The 20,963-nt window shown below is 37.9% G+C and overlaps 3 protein-coding genes across 16 annotated transcripts in view; 2 read left to right on the plus strand and 1 right to left on the minus strand.

Moving 5' to 3' along the window:
* dnt (tyrosine-protein kinase Dnt) overlaps positions 1-1,068 on the plus strand; it is a 30,612-nt gene extending 29,544 nt beyond the window's left edge. For all 6 annotated transcript variants that reach the window (XM_076689491.1, XM_034329926.2, XM_034329928.2 and 3 more), the window contains 2 exons: positions 94-253; positions 539-1,068. In XM_076689491.1, coding sequence (XP_076545606.1) covers positions 94-253; positions 539-787 — 409 coding nt within the window. In that variant the 3' untranslated portion in view covers positions 788-1,068. The remainder of the gene's footprint in view (positions 1-93; positions 254-538) is intronic.
* Positions 1,069-3,617: 2,549 nt separating this feature from the next.
* On the plus strand, positions 3,618-5,329 carry Dhps (Deoxyhypusine synthase). Of its 2 annotated transcripts, XM_034330402.2 has the most exons (8): positions 3,632-3,730; positions 3,813-3,878; positions 3,943-4,217; positions 4,291-4,509; positions 4,584-4,776; positions 4,860-4,963; positions 5,026-5,151; positions 5,208-5,329. In XM_034330402.2, the coding sequence occupies exons 3-8, from the start codon at positions 4,050-4,052 to the stop codon at positions 5,304-5,306; spliced, it is 909 nt and encodes a 302-aa protein (XP_034186293.1). In that variant the 5' UTR covers positions 3,632-3,730; positions 3,813-3,878; positions 3,943-4,049; the 3' UTR covers positions 5,307-5,329. The 2 variants fall into 2 exon arrangements, with proteins under 2 accessions (XP_034186292.1, XP_034186293.1); XM_034330401.2 differs by having other exon boundaries at positions 3,618-3,878.
* A 439-nt stretch (positions 5,330-5,768) lies between these two features.
* LOC117607109 (uncharacterized) overlaps positions 5,769-20,963 on the minus strand; it is a 29,522-nt gene continuing 14,327 nt past the window's right edge. For all 8 annotated transcript variants that reach the window (XM_034330387.2, XM_034330384.2, XM_034330382.2 and 5 more), the window contains 7 exons: positions 20,510-20,879; positions 18,235-18,403; positions 13,456-13,639; positions 12,839-13,107; positions 11,639-12,131; positions 11,253-11,390; positions 5,769-11,006 (listed from right to left, as the gene is read on the minus strand). In XM_034330387.2, coding sequence (XP_034186278.1) covers positions 10,606-11,006; positions 11,253-11,390; positions 11,639-12,131; positions 12,839-13,107; positions 13,456-13,639; positions 18,235-18,403; positions 20,510-20,879 — 2,024 coding nt within the window. In that variant the 3' untranslated portion in view covers positions 5,769-10,605. The remainder of the gene's footprint in view (positions 11,007-11,252; positions 11,391-11,638; positions 12,132-12,838; positions 13,108-13,455; positions 13,640-18,234; positions 18,404-20,509; positions 20,880-20,963) is intronic.

Genomic DNA, 20,963 nt, shown 5'->3' on the forward strand with positions numbered 1-20,963 from the left:
AGCACGATAGATTTATATCATTCTTGCTCTATTTGCAACAGAGGTTGAGTATGCATTCAAGACGTTTAACGAGCGTTGTTTAAATTTTATTAGCGTCGACGATGATCTGAGGGTTCAAATCACGGACAATGCTCTGTCCAGAGACCTCTTCCCCCAGGATTATCATTGTCTTGGTGACAATGAAAATCGTCCGATTAAGTGGCTCGCCATTGAAAGTTTACTCAATAAAACGTTCAGCACTGCTTCGGATGTGGTAAGTAAATCAATCTCTATTGTTTAAGTTTGATCTAACAAATTTGTTTGAATATTTATTTAAAAAATTAAAAGAAATTAATAATCGTTCAAAACTGGAATGGTTAATTCCAAATTTTTTATTTCAAACTTTCTGTTTGATATCTTGTATTATTAGCAGAGGTGTAGTATATCTAATTTATGTTACTGGTCATTGCACTGGTATCCCCCACAGCATTCAACGTGTTAGTAATAGAAATTGAAAGATGGCAGATATACAGTAATCGTAATTGATTGAATTTTTCAGTGGGCATTCGGTGTTCTATTATGGGAACTCACGACCCTAGCACAGCAGCCGTACGTGGAAGTGGATGCATTCGAGATGGCTTCCTATCTGAGAGATGGATATAGATTGGCACAACCGATCAATTGTCCCGACGAATTATTCGCAGTTATGGCTTATTGTTGGGCAATGTCCGCGGACGAGAGACCGACATTTAGCCAGCTAATCGTGTGTCTTCAAGACTTTCACACTCAATTGACCAGATATGTTTGAATGTGAATTATTAAAAATCAAACAGGTTTGAAACTGTATAAAAAACGTGCAACAGTGAAAAGTGCCGGGAGTATGTGTACATAATAGTAGTACTTAAAGAAATTAATTTTTAAGTCCACCAGGAAAGTCGACTAAATATATGACCTGACTAGAAAGTAGTTCCTTATGTATTTTATAACAGAATAGATAATAGAGTCTTTTTATTAATAGTCCTTGTAGAGTTTTCGATGTAAACAGTTTTGTAGGCGTTAAGTATATAAAGACACTTAATTTTTCTAACAGCTGACAGTGCAGAGTCACTGTTTTCTTTTTCACTGCCTCATCCTCTCTCAGTATGTAAATTCTTCTACCAATCAAAAGAAAAAAAAGTCGCAAAAATGAATAATGAGCTCGATTCGAAAGTTGATTGTCAAAATAATTAATTATGCTCAGTTGCAACCAATATCAAAAGCCAATAGCGTTGGGAGTGGGGGCTCCAGACGCCATTGCACGCGGTCCGAGTAGAAGCCGACACTGGGTGCGACCCTCAGTGTCGGCCACATGCTAGGCACCCAAGGTGGACACCAGTGTGCCAAGCGTGGAGGGCTCCGGAGTTTTACACATATGGTCCCGGAGACCTCCTTTAGCGCTGATATCGGTCGCCGTGGGGTTTTAGTCAGTAGGAATCTGACACTCCCCCGCCGTCCTCCCCTAAGGGACGGTGGGGGGTCTTATGCAAGATTTCCCCATGTTAAAAAAAAAAAAAAAAAAACATTTACAGCTACTGATTCGAGTAAAGGTAGCTGGCTGCGGCACCGTCGTCAACCGTTCAACCTAGAGCGAAGTGAAACACCATCAGTCTTATAGCAACCACCGAGGGGTGCGGATCTACCTGTTAAACATACATATACCCTTATTTTGTTTCTGCCTTCATATAATTTACTGTATTTATCTTCTTAGCTCATTGAATAAACTCATTAGGAAGAATAACGTGTTGATTTTATTACTCCTGTGTGCATCCTTTACATCTCCGCACCCCTTATAAACCTGCATTATTTACATCCCTGCATTCCTTACATCACTGCATCCTTTACATTCCAGCTTTCTTTATATCCTTGCATCTCTTACACTTCCAACACCCTTACATTCCAGCGTCCCTCACATCCCCGTATGCCTAACATCCCTCTATCCTTTACACCTTTCTATTTCTTACACCCTTCAATCCTTTACATCTCCCTACCCCTAAATGTCTGTTCCTCTTACAACCCTGTTTCCCTTATAGTCCTGCATCCCACCAATTATTCTATTCCCTACAATCGGCAGTGCCTTACATTCCTTTATCACTTACATCCATGAAATGACGCTTTCGACGTTCATAACAGCGTCCTCTAGTGACGACAAAAGGAACTAAAGTTCTAATAAATTTAGCGCCATCTGGTGGCGAAAAAAGGAACTAAAGCTTGCAGGAATTTTGGCCCTCTAGCGGCAAAAATGTGAACTAAATTTTCGATGTCGAATCAGCGCCATCTGGTGGCGAAAAAAGGAACTAAAGCTTGCAGTAATTTTGGCCCTCTAGCGGCAAAAATGTGAACTAAATTTTCGATGTCGAATCAGCGCCATCTGGTGGCGAAAGGGGGAACTAAAGCTTGCCCCAATTTTGGCCCTCTAGCGGCAAAAATGTGAACTAAATTTTCGATGTCGAATCAGCGCCCTCTAGCGGACAAAATTTGAACTAAATTTTTCTCAAAAAAACAGCGCAAAGACGTTAAGGATGCAGGAATGTAAGGATTGTAGATGTGTAAAGGATGCAGGCATGTAAGGGATACAGACATGTAAGGGATACAGGCATGTAAGGGATGCAGGCATGTAAGGGATACAGGCATGTAAGGGATGCAAGCATGTAAGGGATGCAGGCATGTAAAGGATGTAGGCATGTAAGGGATGCAGGCATGTAAGGGATGTAGGCATGTAAGGGATGCAGGCATGTAAGAGATGCAAGGATATAATGGAAGCAAGGATGTGAGGAATGAAGAGATGTAAGGAATATAGAACTGGCCCTGTAAGGCCGTCAAAGACAAAAAAAATAATAAATAACTGGAAAGGATGAGCCGAGGTTCATGGAGAGGAATAAAATAATAAATGACTTGGGAGAGTGGTCCTTGTGAGGCCCACAAATAGGGGTGAAACAATAAATAAGAGAATAGCGAGGCGGGGCACACAGGGGGAATAAAATCATTAACTTCATCCCACATTCAATAAGCTAAGAAGACATACAGCAAATTGAATAAACGTTGAAAATGAAATAAGAGTATATGTATGTTTACCAGGTAGATTCGCGCCCTGCAGCAGTCGCTATAAGACTGAGTGGATTTCACTTTGCTCTGCGGTTGATAGCGGTGCCCGATTATTCGCTTTCGATATCGGTTGCAATTGAGCATAATTAATTATTTTGACAACCGACTTTCGAATCGAGCTCATTATTCAATTTACTAGTTAATTAATGAACAGACGCTTTAGGGACTAATTGTTTTTTTTTTTTAATTTTGTTCTTTCTCGAATACAAAAGTATCTCGAGTGAACTAGGCTTAATGCCTGCGGGATCAAGATATGGTAGTGACACCTTCCGTGGAGCGTGTTCGAAGGTGTATACCGCAGTTCACCAGAGTCCATAACTGCGACGCGCAAGTTGGAAGATGGTGGGGGAACGCAGCGAGCTCTCTGCTAATCGCTTTCCACTTCGTTTGGGAGTATCGCCAATCAGGGCGAAGATGCGCACTGGAGAAGCGCGAAGAACGAAAACTGGTCCTTTCGCAGTTATGGACTCTGATGAATTGCGGTATACATATGTATATACATACATACGTACCAACATACCTAATGAACAATTTGGCGGCATTGTTCTTTCTAGGTTATGCCTGTTTATTAACATTAGTATATGAGCAATGTAACGTAGAAAGTTTCGATGTAAATAAGTAATTTCATATAAAACCAGAATACAATTTCAAAATGAATGATACCAAAGAAAATTCACATGGTCATGTTCCAGAAGATCTTAAGAATGCTGTGTTAGTACATAGTTCCCCTATACCAGCTGGAACACCAGTTGTAAAAGGTATTATATATCTCTTATAACAAAAAGAAACATTTTTTAAATAAATAAAATCATGATGTTTTAGGATATGACTGGAACAAGGGAATTGATTATCATGCTCTATTTGAAACATATACACATTCTGGATTTCAAGCAAGAAATTTTGGTTTAGCAGTAGAAGAAGTTCAACAAATGATTGATGCTAGAAATATTCCTCTTAAAGATGATCAAATGGATATTTTAGAAGATGATGATTTTATAAAAAGAAAATCTTCCTGTACGATATTTTTAGGATATACATCTAACATGGCCTCTTGTGGGATTCGAGACACCATAAGGTTTCTTGTGCAACACAGTATGGTCAGTTAAAGTGTTTAAAAATATAGATTGCTTAATTATAGACTGATAATTTAGACATCTTTTTATGTTGTAGGTTGATTGTATCGTTACTACAGCAGGTGGTGTAGAAGAAGATCTAATAAAATGTTTAGCACCAACATACATAGGAGACTTTCATTTAGAAGGGAAACATCTTAGACAACATGGTCTTAATAGAATAGGAAACTTATTAGTACCAAATGATAATTACTGCAAGTTTGAGGATTGGGTTATGCCTAAATTAGATGCAATGTTAGCTGAACAGAAAGAAAAAGTATGTGCTGAAAGAAAATAAATCAGAAAGATTTTCTGTGTGCAAAGGAAATATCTTTGGGTATAACATTTAAGGGTACTCTTTGGACACCATCTAAAGTGATAGCAAAACTTGGGGAAGAAATTAATAACGAAGAATCCATTTATTACTGGGCTGCAAGAAATAAAATTCCCGTTTTTAGTCCAGCTCTAACTGATGGCAGCCTTGGCGATATGATGTACTTTCACTCTTTTAGAAATCCAGGCTTAGTTATAGACATAGTGTCAGGTTCTGATTTATTATAAAAAAAAATTTAGTACTGATTAAAATCAAAATTGTAAAATAATTTCCTCTATCTTACTATATTATAGATCTTAGACGATTGAATACAATGGCTATGAAAGCAGTAAAAAGTGGAATGATTATTATCGGCGGCGGTGTTGTAAAACATCACATCTGTAATGCAAATCTAATGGTAATAAGAACGGCAAAGAAAATATTTAATAATTAGCTGATTTATAATAACTCTTATTCTAGAGAAACGGTGCCGACTATTCTGTGTTCATAAATACAGCGTCCGAATTCGATGGTAGCGATAGTGGTGCTCGTCCAGATGAAGCCGTCTCCTGGGGTAAAATTCGAGTAGATGCAAAACCAGTGAAGGTACGATTACCTTTATCCTATAACTTAATCATTGGTCTAATGAATTAATATTTCAGATTTACGCAGAAGCGACTTTAGTGTTTCCATTGCTTGTTGGAGAAACATTTGCTCGCTATTATCATTCCTCCAAAAAAAATACTGTATCAAATACCTGAATAAAATATATTATTATAACCAATTTATGGCTTATAAATTCTTCGCCCTTTACCAAGAAATAGCAAAGGTGTAAAGGGGAAAATTGAAAAAGAGGATTGGGCAACGATTCACGCTTACGTTTTTATTATAATAGATTGTATTGAAATTTGTCGCACTCTTTTGAAAACAAAAAGTGTTGCACGCGCCTGGGTGTTTCACCCTTGTTACCCTTTCTCTCTCTTTCTCTCCACACGCAACAAGTCGCTCGAAAAGGTTCATGAGATATACCGTGTTTTTTTTTTTTTTTTTTTTTCATATACCAGCAGTGGTATATAACAAAATTCGACATAGACTACAACAACAACAACATTCAGCCACACTTGTTCATCTCGTTATCGCATTCACGCGAGAAATATAATCTACAGGCTCTATCACGAGGAATATACAAGAAATTTAACTCGTTTACCAGCTTTTACGAGAACTTCTTCTTTTTTTTTTTTTTTTTTTTACATATCTATTCTCACATTCCCTTTTTCTTTCTCCTTTCTTGATATAATTGTATCCCGCGATTATTTCTTTTCTCTTTCATTCTTTCACACTCTCTCTCCCATTCGTAATTCTATGTACAATTAGATTCCCTTATTACAGTTCATTTTTAGGATGTTAGTAAATAATAGTTAGCATCATACACGTCTACGCTGTAAACGATTTAACAGTTCTGCTTAAACGCTATAGTGCTAAGTAATTTTATTAATTACTTATATCACATTGTTCATGTACACATAATAATTCCCCGCACGTTATCCGTACTTTCCTCCTGTCGACCATTCTTATTTTCTTTTTTTTTTTGTTTTCTTCCTCTGTTTTCTTCATTTTCGATTTTCGAAAGTTCTCGTTGATCGACGAGATTTTTATGTACAAAAAAAAGAAACAGGATATATTTTCTTCCTTCCATTATTTCGCGTCGCTTCGTTTTCTTCACTTTGATACATCGTGCCTGCTATTCAACAGCAAACACCTTTTTCTTTTACTTTGATTCGTTTTGCTACCGGCTTCGCTTTCGATCGATCCTTCGTTGAACGCAAATGTAGCGAATACGAGATTGAATTTTTCATAAAAAAAAAAATAAAAATTCAAAAGTCAAAATAACACTACGACCGATATCAAGTGTTCCTGATTTTAATACGTGATTCCATTCATTTAATTGATTTAAATTTCCTAACTAAAATTCATAAATAATGTAACATCGAGTGTAGAAATGATTACAATAATTAACATCGTTTTACGTCCAACGAATGTCATCTAACAACAATCCTTCTAATCACCCTTTGCGCTCTCAATTGTTCACGGTTGCGTACAAGTGTGTTAAGAATGCCCCCAAAAAACACGTTTCTAATACATCTATTTACATCCATTGCACGATTCGAGATTGGATTAAATAACGAGGTGTCGAATTTACAGCTCGAAAACCCGATGGAGCTTATTATTGTTGGCCACGTTAAACAAAGGAGGGAACGAAAATGACTAGTGCGCGCGCCGAATCGAAAAATATTCATCGAACGATAAAAGAATCACAAAGGTATCTTCTCCTCCGTCTCTACGCCAAAAATTATCTCGCGAGACACGAATTAAAAAAAAAAAAAAAATGCATTCCCTCGAAAGACACATGACTTCTTTTATAATTTACGAAAAAACGAAAAAAGAAAAAAAAATACTTCGACGTTTTTATAACGCGTCTCATTAGCAGCGAACGCGATATTAATTCGACATATGAATTCATTGGAAAGTGGAGAAAAGAAAAACAATAACCAACAAAAGAAAAATATAAACATCATAGACCGAAAAGTAATTGTAAAAGATACAAGCTTTTTCGAATCTGTTCATCGAACATTGTACGATCAAGACATGTGAAAAAGTCACCGTGGTTGTAAAAATCATGCACGATATCGAAAATGGTAGATTTCCTTAGGGAAAATAGAAATCACCTGGTCCCTAAGGAAACCTACTTTATTCGATACTATACAATAACGAAACTCAAGAATAACAAAAAAAAAAAATTAACAAATAGTAGAAATTTACTTTGAGAGTGCTGCAATAGAGCACTGTTCACGCACATAGAGAAATTCTACTGATTCAGTAGCGTCGTTATTTGTAAGCTCTACTAATTTAGTAGTACCTATTGTCACCTAATTATGTCATCACACTTAATCAATGTAGCCATTATGATCTTTTATATAAACAGTACTCCGTTGAAGCACCTGTGGACGAATGACTGTACAATTTTTCAATTCGTTTAACGCGTTCTTGCAACAAAACAGAAATTTTTATACGTTTAATGATATTCTACTCGAAGTACACGAAGAATCGCCTGCTTGGAATATACTTGGATCGCCGCAGTTGAAGCCTTGTTAATTTTATCCCTTTCGTTACGACGAAGCCCTTTTTTTTTATTCTTTAAAGAAAATACAAAATTTGAACGTTAAACTTTAAATCATCCTGCATACAAGAGGGTTGATTATCTGCTTAATTGATCGAATTCATTAGTACATTATTACTTATTTACATTCGTTCATTAATATGTATCGGCTGTTCGTAACGAAACGATTTAACACCTTCGAAATATTCTACAAAAATATTCTAAATATACAAGAAATATTGCTATAATAAATACACGGTATTCGCTTCGAATACGAGGCGCGTTTTATAGTTTCCAAATGCTGCGATCCTTCGATCATTCCGAGCAGCAGGAACACGAAAAATGTCTTGTGAACGCGTTGAAAGTGATTTCTCGTTGAGAAACATTAACAGAGTTTTCTTGAGAACCAAGGTGACATTTTGCATTTTCATTGGAATAGAGAGAAAATTCTTGTTCTCCTGAAAACGATATTGCTTTCTCCATTTTGACCGATTTAAATAAATTTTGTCGATAAATTTAGAGACGCAGCGGCCACGCGTATCACGAACACTTACATATTATCAGCGCTTAACTGACCAAGCCTTTGATTAAATAATTTAAAAAATTAAAAAAAAAAAAAAAAAGAAAACGAAAAGATGATACACACATACACGTGTGTGTACATAATATACGCAGAGTAGAAGTAATAATAATACTAGTTTGCGAATCGTGATATATCTGTAAAGAGACCGTTAACAGTCATATGCACACTCACACACACGCGTACAAAAAAAGATTACACCGCTTGGACACTTGGCTCGTTTTTGAACTTGCTTCGTTTTTCAATCCATTCTTTTCATGTGATAGAAAAAGAAAAAGGGGGAAGAAATTTAATTGCAACTGATAATTGAAGTAGCTGTCTGATTTCGAAGAGAATAATGATCTTTGAAAGATGCAAGCAGAGAAATTACAATCTGCACATACCGCACGTTAGCATTGCATTGTTAATTCATAAAATACTCTATTTTCTTCTTCACCGATCAAAGGAACATAAGAAGATAAATTAACACGTTGCAGAAGCACACGCGTGAAAGTATATAAAAAAAAGAAAAAAAAATAATCATACAGATTTGTAATCGTGAGAGAGCTTGCTTTGTGTACTTCTGCGGTAAGTTTCTTCCCTCGAATTGTAGGCAGAAAAATGGAATCTTTTTTAATAAGATGATAAATTTAAATATTAAGCTGTTGCATATTAATTTGATCATCGCAATTTGATTTAAAGCTTAAAATTGCATGCAAATTACTATTAATACAAAATGATTGATCATCATTTAGAAGCAAATTATTATTCCTTAATTTTTATCAGAACCTTTCACAGCAAAGATTTAAATAAATCAACCACTTCATCTGCAACAACCTAATAATAATTTATTATCACTATTATTCTTGTTTCTGATAGTTTTATCATTCGCATCGTTAGTCTGTTTTAATGAACACCGTTAACGGTCTCGCATAGAGTACATCAAAATGAAATAACTCGAAACTTCAATCCTTTACGGTCCATCGTCCATTCTGTAGGCTAAGAGACCTATCATAGAATTTTTATTTTCGTTAGAATTGTCATAAAGGTCTTTTGCCATAAATGTACACTTGGACCATAAAGGATTAACATTGCGAGATGAAATAAACGTGCAGAAAGGAATTTAAAAAAATAGCACGGTAAACGATATCTGATTTTCTTAGAACGCGATCGAAAGATTCTTCTTGTTCATTCTTCCGAATGATTTTTAATTATTATGCAAAATACATATCGTCTGCGATTAGAAACGAGTCATATACATGTATACGTATCCTTCAGAAATCTCTCCTAATGCTTTCAAGCGACAGTCCATCTCGAAATAAACCCGGTAAAGATATCAAAATCAAGGAGCCAAGGCGAACATCTTGATGCTCGTTTGCGTTCTGTAGAATAAATATAAACGAATAAATACTTGAGCATATTATCAAACATATATCCGTGTTCCTTGTCGCGTGTCCGACGCGAACGGAAGTTCAATTTACCATCTAATTTTAGAAAGTAAACCGTAGGCGTTATACGACAAAGTTCGATATAATCGTTTTCTCCACAGCCACTATTTTATAATGATAATTTAAAAGCACGAGCGTGTATCATCATCCAATCGATTCCAAGATTTCGATCAATATCCAAAAACGTCTTCAACCGATCGTTGAATTGAAACGTGACCTTAAACCACAGTCGTTTCAATCTCGCCTGCTGAACTTCAATTGTAACAAGGTACCAATGAGAAAGAATTGAATGTATAAATTTTCTGATACTTTGCGGTCAAGCAATTTAAAAATCGTGCAAATTTCTGATGTTATGTACAATAAAACGTTCCATGTATGTAGTCGATTTCAGATAGATAATTCAATACGTAGGATTTCACAACAATTTTCATGCTAATTATTTTAGTTACTTTCAAGGAATAAAAATTTTTTCCCCGTATAAGTAACTTCTCTAAAGCTTCTCTAAAGTTCCAGGTACCATGCACAATTGCACGAGTTGAGCAAAGCTTCCTCAACATCTTCTCAGTCCGCTCACCGTTTGGAAGAGCTTAAACATCGAACTGAAACACGAAGGAACGCGTGGCGAAAAATAAGAAGTTCTCCTTCTTCGACGTTGAAAACAGCACGAACAGGAGGAGAAAGTCTCTCTTCCTTGAAACACTTCTGTTCGTGTCTGTCTGAACTTTATCCTCGAAATCATCGAACGTGATCGTCTTCCCTACGAACGGTGTCGAATAATAACGAAACGTAGATTTCTGTCGATGGAACACCGATTTATCGTAACAACCTTTGTTACTCAATGCCACGATATCGTTTCTAGCCTTTTCTCAAACTGCTTTCATTTTCTTTTGATTCTGTCAGACGGTCGAATGGGTGGTCGAGGAAGGTTGCGTGCTGGAAGCTGTCGTCGACTGTGGGGTCGAGGTTGACGGTGAGCTCACGACAACAACAGGTTTCACCAGGGTCGTGGTGTTTATATACTGAGCGTTCACGATCGGCATTTGTGCCACGGATTTTAGAATCGGGGTGGTTATCATTTTACCCGCGAGACTGGAGGGTGCTAGAATGTGAGCGGTCACTTGGTTCCCTTGCGAGACAACGGTCATCGGGGTGACGATGGGTGTCAGGCCGGAGAGAGGCGTGTGCGGACCAACGATGTGAGCTATACCCTCTGTGGACGGAGCGTTCTGCATCACTGTCGAGCCTGATTTACCTGTTGTAGTTTGAAGCGATACCCCAGCGTGACTCAGCGTTAATCCTGCAACCCATAAGATCAATTGCAAATTAAATGTGCGATCATTTCTGTTCCGATAAATTTGTTTGTCAGCCATTTTCAAAGCAACGCGTACAGTAAAAACGCACGTATCGCTCTGCGAATGAATAAGTTCCTCTAGCACCAATTCATTACAGAATCGCAACGTATACGACCTGACCTTTAATTCATAGTGCATTTTATTTCCATACACGAACGTATAAGATAGATAATATTCAATGTAAAGTGTACCATTTGCGGGGAGTATGTTTAACTCTGCGCCACCAGGAAGTCTAGTAAGCTCCGATCCGTTTCCGCCTACCAGTGTCACACCACCGACCATTTTATGCGTGGTCTGTGAATCCCCTGCTCTTATCCTTGTTTGAGCATCTATAACACAATTAACACAATAACAGTTATATCGAAGAACTTACTATGTACGATCACTTAGACATTCCTTAGTTAAAATGAAGCGTCGAATGTGAGAAGACAGCAGGTTTTAGGAAGCTGCGATAATTTATATATAAACAAATTTCTACTTGTCATGGAAAGCATGGGGAACAGAGAGTTTAAGTCGAGGCGACATTCGTGTTGTAGGGATAATAAGACACTTGTACGACATTATAGGATTTACTCACTCGTCACATTCAGTGCAGGAGAATGCGTGGCGAGAACTAACGGCCTTCCCTCGTTTGCCGAATGCACAAATGTAACTGGCCTGACGTCATTGGCGGACGATTGCACGGCTAGGGCCAACGGCCTGTCGTTGTTGGACAGATTAGAATGCACGAACGTTACCCTGTTGTCGTTGGCCGTGGACGAGTGAACGACCAGCGCTACGGGCCTTGGCTCACTTCCAGTGTTCGATTGCACAGCAATCAGCGGCCTCGATTGATCCGAAGAATTTTGCACGGCTAACGTCAGAGGCCTGGACTCGTTATTGCCGGCTGTGTGAGCGACCAGTAGCTGCCTCGTATCGCCTGGTATCACTCTCAAACTCGGACCAATGTGCTGAAGGGTAGGAACGATCGTCGCCAACCCTTGACTCGTGTTCAACATCTGAGCACTGATAGGTAGGTGCAGCTGATGAGGCTGCTGCACTATACCGGTCGGTGATGTGTTTACTTTCTCCTGCAACAAGAATGCAATATGTCATTCTCTCCTGTGAACTATAATAAACGATATTTCATATGCAGTAACCAAACACGAATCTCTAAAAAAATAATATATACGCATTTTCGAATGCCATTTACACTCATTCGTAAACAGCTTACTCTTTACAAATGCGTATTTAATTTTGCACCGGTTCACACACAACGCTAAAACACACGTTGTGCCCAACGGGCATGTCGGTGCACAACCGTTAACAACCCTATTCGAATACAGAAAAATGGCTCACGGTAAATTTTTCAGAATAGGGATTTGAACTCGGGACCTTTGGATTACGATTTGTGTGTTTAACCAACTGAACCAAAGCAATTTTAAAAAAATAAAGTAATCTCCGCTTAACAAATTCAAGCCTGAGGTAACAGGTGCAGCTGAGTGAAGATAAGACGAAGTTGTAAATTAAACCATTGAGAAGCGGCATGATTGATGTTGCACTCAGAAACTCGTGTTATTTCTCAAAGCTGTGATATCAATTGAATTCGATATTGTTGTGCGATCGAATTTATTAAAGATTACTGTCTTTCTGGTACGAGTAGATTTACCCAAGTGGGGGTCGAACGTGTTAACGAAATATGACACTATAATTGTAAAAGTATAATAGCTAGGGGGATGTCACACAGGTCCGCGGATACGAGGGCCCAATCGTACGTACAAAGTTTATTTGAATTTACCTGTGCCGGAGTAGGAATGCTAGGTACGGGCGTTCCAGGGCTCGTACTCGCAGGTGGACTGTCCCTGGAACTTTGCGCAAGGTTCATGCCCTGCGTCTGACAAACAACTGCCGCGGTTGCAACTTGATTGTGAATATTGGAAGTCGTGCTGGTGGTTTGAAGAGTTTGCGGTGAACTGGCTGTGGCTGCACTGCTCAGACTACTGGTACTACTGTACCTCGTGCCACCCCGAGCGAGTCCAATTACATCAACGTCCATGTTTTCGGAAACTTGAATATGGACAATTCAATTAATACATAATTTATGATGTATATAGGATGTTTTTTTTTAATGACATTATTAATAAAATTAAAATAGTAATTTTATTTTGAAGAATGCAATTAACCCCTTCGCTTATTATTTCTCTAACAATTGCGCCTATTGGAACAGTTAATTCAAAATTTAGTCTTCGAATTCAAATACATATAATTACGTTTTAATTATGGATCAAATTGACCTTGTATCCCTCATTAGCATCGGTTCCATAAAATTCATCGTCCGAGGATTACCGTCATTTTTTTTTATATTATAAAAGAAATTTTTTTAATAACTTTATATAATATAATAGTAAAATTTACCACTCTTCGTCGCTGTTATGTCGGCAGCTGAATTCTGTTCCGGTAAAAGAGTATTAAAATCAATGTGATCCCAAGTAGCCGCGAGTTCCTTTTTTAATGCTAATAATCTCTGTTGAGCAGCGATTTTTTCCCTGGCAAGCCTTTCCATTTCATGTTCGTAATCTCGTTCCTTCTTTTTTAACGTCTATAACAGAAACAAGAAACGAAATGATCGATAACAAAAGGGGTTCATAATTTTCACCATTTTCGACAGAGATTTAACTTAGAACATTCATCGACACGATGATGATACAAGTGACATTATATAAGCACGTGTATAGACAGATTCTGATTATACACCAATGAGAGAGTATAAATACGTTTCAACTGATAAAACGATATATATATTTGCTCGAAATTAATAGCTACTATATCATGAATTTATCAAAATCTTCGTTTTCTATCGTACAATCATTAACAATATGTAAGAATATTTATCTTATAAATTTGAAACAAAGGATCACATTTATTAAACTCCTAGTGTCCCCTAGATTTCTAGATTACTAGATCCTTTCGAAAAGCGCTGATTGGATGAGTGAGAAAAATTAGGGAAAGCCGATACATGTACATAACTGTTATCGGTTCACTTTCGAGAATACTTTAACACGAACGTCACATGATACTCCTGCAAATTCAGGACACCTCTCCCTCGAAATACGATAAGTCTTGCACTTGACGTCAGCATGAACATGCGTGAAGGAACGTGCACGTGACAACGAACATCACACCGGCGCCCAGTAAAACGATGCACACGTTTCGAAAATAATAAAAGAAAGATATGCAAGGTCGAAATTCTTACGTGCAAGTGAAATCTGTTAAAATATGCACCTTGCGCGTATTTTTGTCAGCTCGATTTACGTCAAGTGCGATTAAATGTGATACCAATATGTCAAACTCCATCTTGAATTTCGAATGATAAGCAATTTTCTTAAGTCAGAGGGAATTTCCGCTTTTGAGTTAAAAATTTATTTTTCGTTACAACCCCAAAGTTTAAATTTTAGAAAAAATCCTTGAACATTTATTTAACCCTTTTGATAATGGCTACTGTCATTAGTGTATAATGTCAAACAAAAAGAAGGCGTGACAGCAGTCAGGATTATAATTTATTTAATTTTTAGAAAATGCAAAAATATTTAAGTGCAGAGCCCAGAGCCATCGTCCTGTTTGCCTGACATCAATGAAGGTAATGGTAAAAGGGGAACATGCGCGAAAATATGCAAAAACGACAATTTCAATTTTACACGTGCGACTCCGAGATTGTTAAAATGACGTCTTTCTATAAAAAAAAACCGTAATAAACGTTCCGTTCGATATCAGGAAAAATGTTCGTACAGAAACGCACGTGACAATGAGTGCCATCGCACCGACACACACAGATGTAAGTACACGTGGTGGAGTGGTCGGAAGGGAAGAGGAGAGGTAACACGATCGAGTGCCAAGAGGAACGCAGACAGAAAAGAGATGACTGGGATCGTCACTTACACAAAGAGATAAACAGACGGGGGAAATGACAGAAGCATACCTTGAGGAAGAGAAGGAGCAATAGAGGGAGAGTCAGAGATCGGCAAAGACAAGGATGTAATAAAATGGGACCTGCGGATGCAGTGTTCTTCGAGGCATTTTCTCCTTTGGCATTTTTTTATAAATGCACTAATAACAAAAATATTTATTAGACAAGGTGCCCAATTTGCACACCTTTACTAGTCTCTAATTATTAAGCAATAAAAAACTGTCCAGACTTAGAGTGGACACCCTGTATATCGGTATATGCTCGCACAATCTGCACGCACCTTAATACCAACCAGATAAGGAGGGGAAGCATGCCAGAGAAGGGGGAGAGCGTGTATTGCGAAAAAAGACAGACAGAGAAACAGAAATAGACAGACGTACGGAGGAAGGGTGGAGAAGATTAAAACGAGACAGAGACGGCTGGAAGGGGGCGAAGAGGAAGGAGGACGAAGGCCGTTGCAGGAATAGGCGCACGCGCGGTTTACAAGCACGTGGGTAAACCGCCTCCAACAGGATTCGTGTACAATATCGCGTCCGAGTATACGTAAATAGCGTTTTCATTGCTTTATACATTTTCTCTATCTGCCACGTCGTACGCACCAAGAAGATCGTTTTACTTCATGAAACATTATCGTGCTCTCTTGCGCACACGAATCCGGCAGATATTTCGCGAATTTAACCAGAGCAAATGTGCTCGAAATGTCGTCATACCGACAGTAGGTTATCGGTACTATTTTTTTTTCTTCATTCGTGCCTTCGTCCGTGGAACATCTACCTTTTCGAGTACCCTTTTACGCGATATTTATTGGCCGTTCTCTGTTAAGGGAACATTCCGTTATCACGGCACTTAAGGCCTTAATAATTACATTACACTTCAGTCTCTGTTCATACCCGCTTATCGGCTGAGCTGTTACTCTAGCAAAGGACACATTGATACAGGAATATATAATATTTAACAAAACGTTTCCATAGAATGTACTAATTCCGTTTCAGCATTTGAATTCAAAGGAACAAAGATAATGTTACTTAGTAACTTTAATAGCGGTACTAAGCTTCGAAATAATCCAGCAGCTTACTCAACAATCCCGAAAGTCTGGCAACTATTCACCAAGTTATTATTACATTGGTAATCGTACGGTGTATTTACGTATCGCGTAGTTTTACGGAAAACTACAAATTATAATACTATCCTTGGTATTAAATAATTCTTGTAACATTTCATTTTAGTCCATAAATTGTGAACACCCGATGGCCTACAGTAGCGTAATAAAAAGGTAGAAAATTGATCGGTTGTTTACGGTTGACGTGTAATTTCGACATGTCAAAGCAGAACGTCATTTAGTACTTAGAAGTCGCCAACAATGGTGCCGGACGATAAAAGTTCGGATAGCAGCGTGTGCCGTACGTGCCATGCGGCATGACACCGATGGCCGCAGAGTCACGTGGAACCGATATAGGTACAGCTTCTACGTGGAGAGGCGCCGCAAACGCACAAGCGCGAACTGCATAGAAACAGAACAATACAAAACGAACGAGACGAACGAGGTAAGAGAACGTCTTAGCTGGTGGGAAAAGGCAAGGAGATGACCTAGAGTGAGAAGGAAAGAGATCCGAGAGAGACGGTAGAGTACATGGACAATGTGAGCAGAGGAGGAGGGGAGAAGAACGGATAAGAATCGAGGGGAATAGGTACGGAGATGAAATGCAGCAGACGGAAAATACGAGATGGAAGATACACGCGGGATGCAAGCGCAGGAGGGGGGATGCTATACACGAAGGACGAAGAATGACTCCAGAAACAATAAAAACGATAAAGAAAGCTGGAAAAAGTTCGTAATTCTCACGAAAGGGGTAAAATGATATAGTGCAAGTGTACGGTGGAGAAGAAAAAAGGAAGGAAGAGGGTAAAAAGGAAAGGAGGAAAAAGAAATATGATACTCCGGTTTTGCACGTACGATGGAAACGATACGCGGATGGCGTGCTCCTTGAGAAAGGAACAAACAGATCGTGCAGTGAGTAAATAAAAAGAGAAACATGCGCGGATCGAGCGAAAGGGTGCAAGGAGAAAGAGATAGAGAAAGCGAGCGAGTTGAAGAGAGAGAGGTAATGGGATATAGGGACAAGAGTGACAGAGCGCAGAGGAAGGGACGAAAACTGGTGGTAGAGTTGGAGTTGAATCACGAAAGAAGGGAAAGGAAGGTGTAGACGACCTTCCCGGGGACGCGTATTCTCGCGATTCTCTTGGTCGACGCACGTGAAGGTAATGTACATTTCACAACCCGTCCAAAATTGAAGCGATGGAATAGAAAGTACAAACCAGCGTTCACACTACATCTATAATAATGACGCGTTAATTGCTTGTAATTAACACGAGGACTAGGGAGAAGCCTAGGAGAGCAAATGCGAATAAAATTCTAGAAATACACCAGATGTTTATACGCAGAATGACCATTGATAAAGTAACGCGATTTATTTCCGTACCGATGCTATCTAATTGGTATTTACCAACCATGATGCGTTACATCATTCGTTGATACGTAATTTGCGAGACGCAATACATTAACCAAAGCGATTAACAGAATGGAAATTAATTGAAAGCTGTATCTGGTGTACAAAAGGTTATTACAATAAATTAAAATCCAATGTCCAATTACTCTTAAAAAAAGAAATGCATGTAGATCGATATGATACACCAACAAGTACATTGACCGTGAATCGAAAGTAGATTATGTGACTCGGATGTTCAGGTGACACGGTATCACAGTGTACGATTACCTTGCAGAAAATTCCAGTTCACGCTGGGTCAAACTGCCAACCCGTGACACTGGAAACCGTTTCATAATAAGAAACGCAATTAGCACTTTTTGCGATACGAAAATGTTTAACGCGTAAGCCTGATCCTGGGGGTACAGTCTGCTTGCCGTTGTTATGCATAAATAAATAACATAATCGGTATACAAACTACGCATTGTAGATAGTACAAATTGTAGCTACATTACGATAAAACGACTGCAAGTACAGTTGAACTCGTACGAGCAAGGTGTCAAAGCTACAAGATATGAAAATTAACATGGAACAAAAACGAGCTTAGAGGTCGTTGATAAAATACGATACGACTTATATTTGAAATACAAAAGAAACTCTATTTGCGTTGTTTATTATTACTTGGTTTATAAATCGTGTTAACTCGAGAATTATTTTATTCAGAGAAATAATTATTATTTGACATACCTGTATGTGCCTTATTGCAGCGTGGAGTATCGAGAGGTTCGAAGACTTCTTCTCCTCTTGCGACGGTAGTTGCCTCTTCAACATTTCGAAACATTCCTTCAGATGCGCCCTTCGATTTTTCTCCAATTTGTTGTGCACTTCTCTGGTGCCCGATCGGATCACGCACGGTCTGAAACAGAAAAAATGAAAATATGTGAGCTCTTATGAATGCTTGATGTAACAATGCTCGCACGGGTTAGATTGCGTTTCGGGTGGACCAGTACCACCCTGGCGGCACCCCTTTTGATTGCGTCAATCGCGTAGTATCGCGTAGTTATTCGTACGCGATAGTGGTGTCATTAGGCGTCTCGCTCTCGCACGGGAACGCGACGTGGTGAGCGACGCACCGTGCACGTGCCATTCACCCTGGACACGTGCACCGCGTGAATGGATAGCAGACTCTGCCTCGACGTTCGCCCGTAACACCGAGAAAAGAGAGAGGAGAGAAAACGGAGAAGGAGAGCGCGCGAAGCAACAGGCTGACATATCGGCAGCAGAAGGAAGACGGAGAAACGACGCGAAGGAAGAGGAGGGATGACGGAGGAGAAAAGAAACGGTAAGAAATATAGATAGAGACGGCGCGATGGAAATAGTACCGTGGATGGAAAAGGTCAAGTGAGTCCGTGATAAAGAGAGAAAGAGCGAAACGGAAAATCGACAGAGAATTTTTTGGGAAAAGGAACATTTTCTCTATGATCCGCAATTTTTCAAAATTGTACAGGTTCGATTTTGAAAAATCAAAATCAAAAACGGGTTATAACTAGTTTTATGTATGAATAGATGCATTTATATCTCTTTGTATTTGTATATAATAACAAAGTTAATAAAGTGCTATATTCTCATGAATTATACAAAATTGAAGAAAAAAAAGAAAAAAATTATGGAACATTCTATAAATGCATTTATTTACTTAATCACTAACGCATCAAATAATCTGAAAATTATTACCTTTTAGTACCGAGTTTTATTTTTGAGCAATATTGTTGGGTTTAAGCAAGCAAACAGTGTTATCCTTCAAATTAAATAATAAGAAATTTTATTTTTCTCAAAAATGTATATCAAATGTATACATTTTTTACATTCAATGATACATCCTTATTGTTTTTATTATAATTATTATTATTCATATTTTAATCTATCTTAATTGAAATATAAATTTAAATTTGTTATTAGTCGTATTTCTGATAGTTAATAATATTTGAATGTAGTACAAATCCACTTGGAGCTAATAAAAAAAATATTTTAAAAAATTAAATTATTACCTCTTAATGACCCGATATAAGCTTAATTAAAGATAAATCAAAACAATTCTTATCGAAATGTAATATTACCAGCAATAAAACGCTGGGGCAGTATTTATTAGAAAGATAGCACTAAATTTATATTTTATTAATAGATTAATTTGTCCAATTCAACATACAAATTTTTGCACGCCACATAAACTTTGACTTATAAGACCGTCTGAAACGAAACGCAATAAATGAAATAAGGAAAATAGGACTGAAGCACGGTAGTTAATATAATGAACAGGAATATAAGGAGGTAACTCAATTTTCTGACTTGTTTAGCTTGAATCAAGCCTCGTTTCTTCGTGATTTAAATGGAAAACAGTGAATAGTTAAGATAATTGAATAGAAGTAAATTCTTATATCCTGTTGCTTACGGAATTCTCCCTTAATTCTGTTATTCTTGAATTTATTAGATTTCATATTCGTACTGAACGTAAAATATGATATAAACTATATAAGTAGATTGTAATTTTCTTATCACAAATAATAGATATCATTTATTGTCTAGCATTAATAAATTAAATATTATATCATAGAAGAATTTTAGAAGGCATATCGTTTCAACATTTGTAGCTGGTATAATTTTATATCATTTAAAAAATTTTATTAAAAGCATCAATTCAAGTCCCATAGTTATAAATCATTTTTCTAAACCACTTACAATTGAAAGAAATATCTTCTAAAAAATATCTAGATTCTAGATCTAAAACGCAAAAGCCCTCCTTACACTAGAACAACCGATACCGAATGTACATCTACTTTTAAATTAAAAATAAATTTAAAAAAAAAAAAACGAAAAAATAATATATGTTATAACTGGGTCAAGCTATAGCTGTAAAATGATCGAAGACAAAAAAAATGTCATTAGAGATGATCCATCATTTGAATAAATTTCATTGTTCTAGTGTTAATGATAAAGATTGAGAAAGAAGTTCCAACTTTCTTACCCATTTCGATGCTTCTTATTGTCGTGGCTCGGTTCAACGTCGACGATGAGATTACCAGCGTTCTGCTGCGAGTGATTCGAATTGTGATTTTCCACGTAAGGATTATGCGTGCTGTTGTGATTATTTTGATGATGGTGGTGATGGTGATGTTGGTGTTGCTGGGGTGGTTGGGATTGCTGTTGTTGCGGTTGTTGCTGTTGCTGTTGATGATGAGGAAGATGAAGGTGCGGCGTGGAGTGAAGGGTGGTCAGATGGCTCGAGTTTGAACTCGCCGACGGTGGTGTTACGCGTGTGTTTGAGATCACGGGACTCCCTCGGGAACCTGCCGAGTGATTCCCGTTCGTCCTGTTATTTTCCAGCGGTTCCTCCTCTGAAACATAAAACGATACTTTCCTAAAGACTGGCTCACCCGTTATCTTTCACGGCAAATTCTCCCGTTAAATCTATTTTACGA

The sequence above is a fragment of the Osmia lignaria genome, chromosome 2, assembly GCF_051020975.1.
Source record: "Osmia lignaria lignaria isolate PbOS001 chromosome 2, iyOsmLign1, whole genome shotgun sequence".
Taxonomy (NCBI): Eukaryota; Metazoa; Arthropoda; class Insecta; order Hymenoptera; family Megachilidae; genus Osmia; species Osmia lignaria.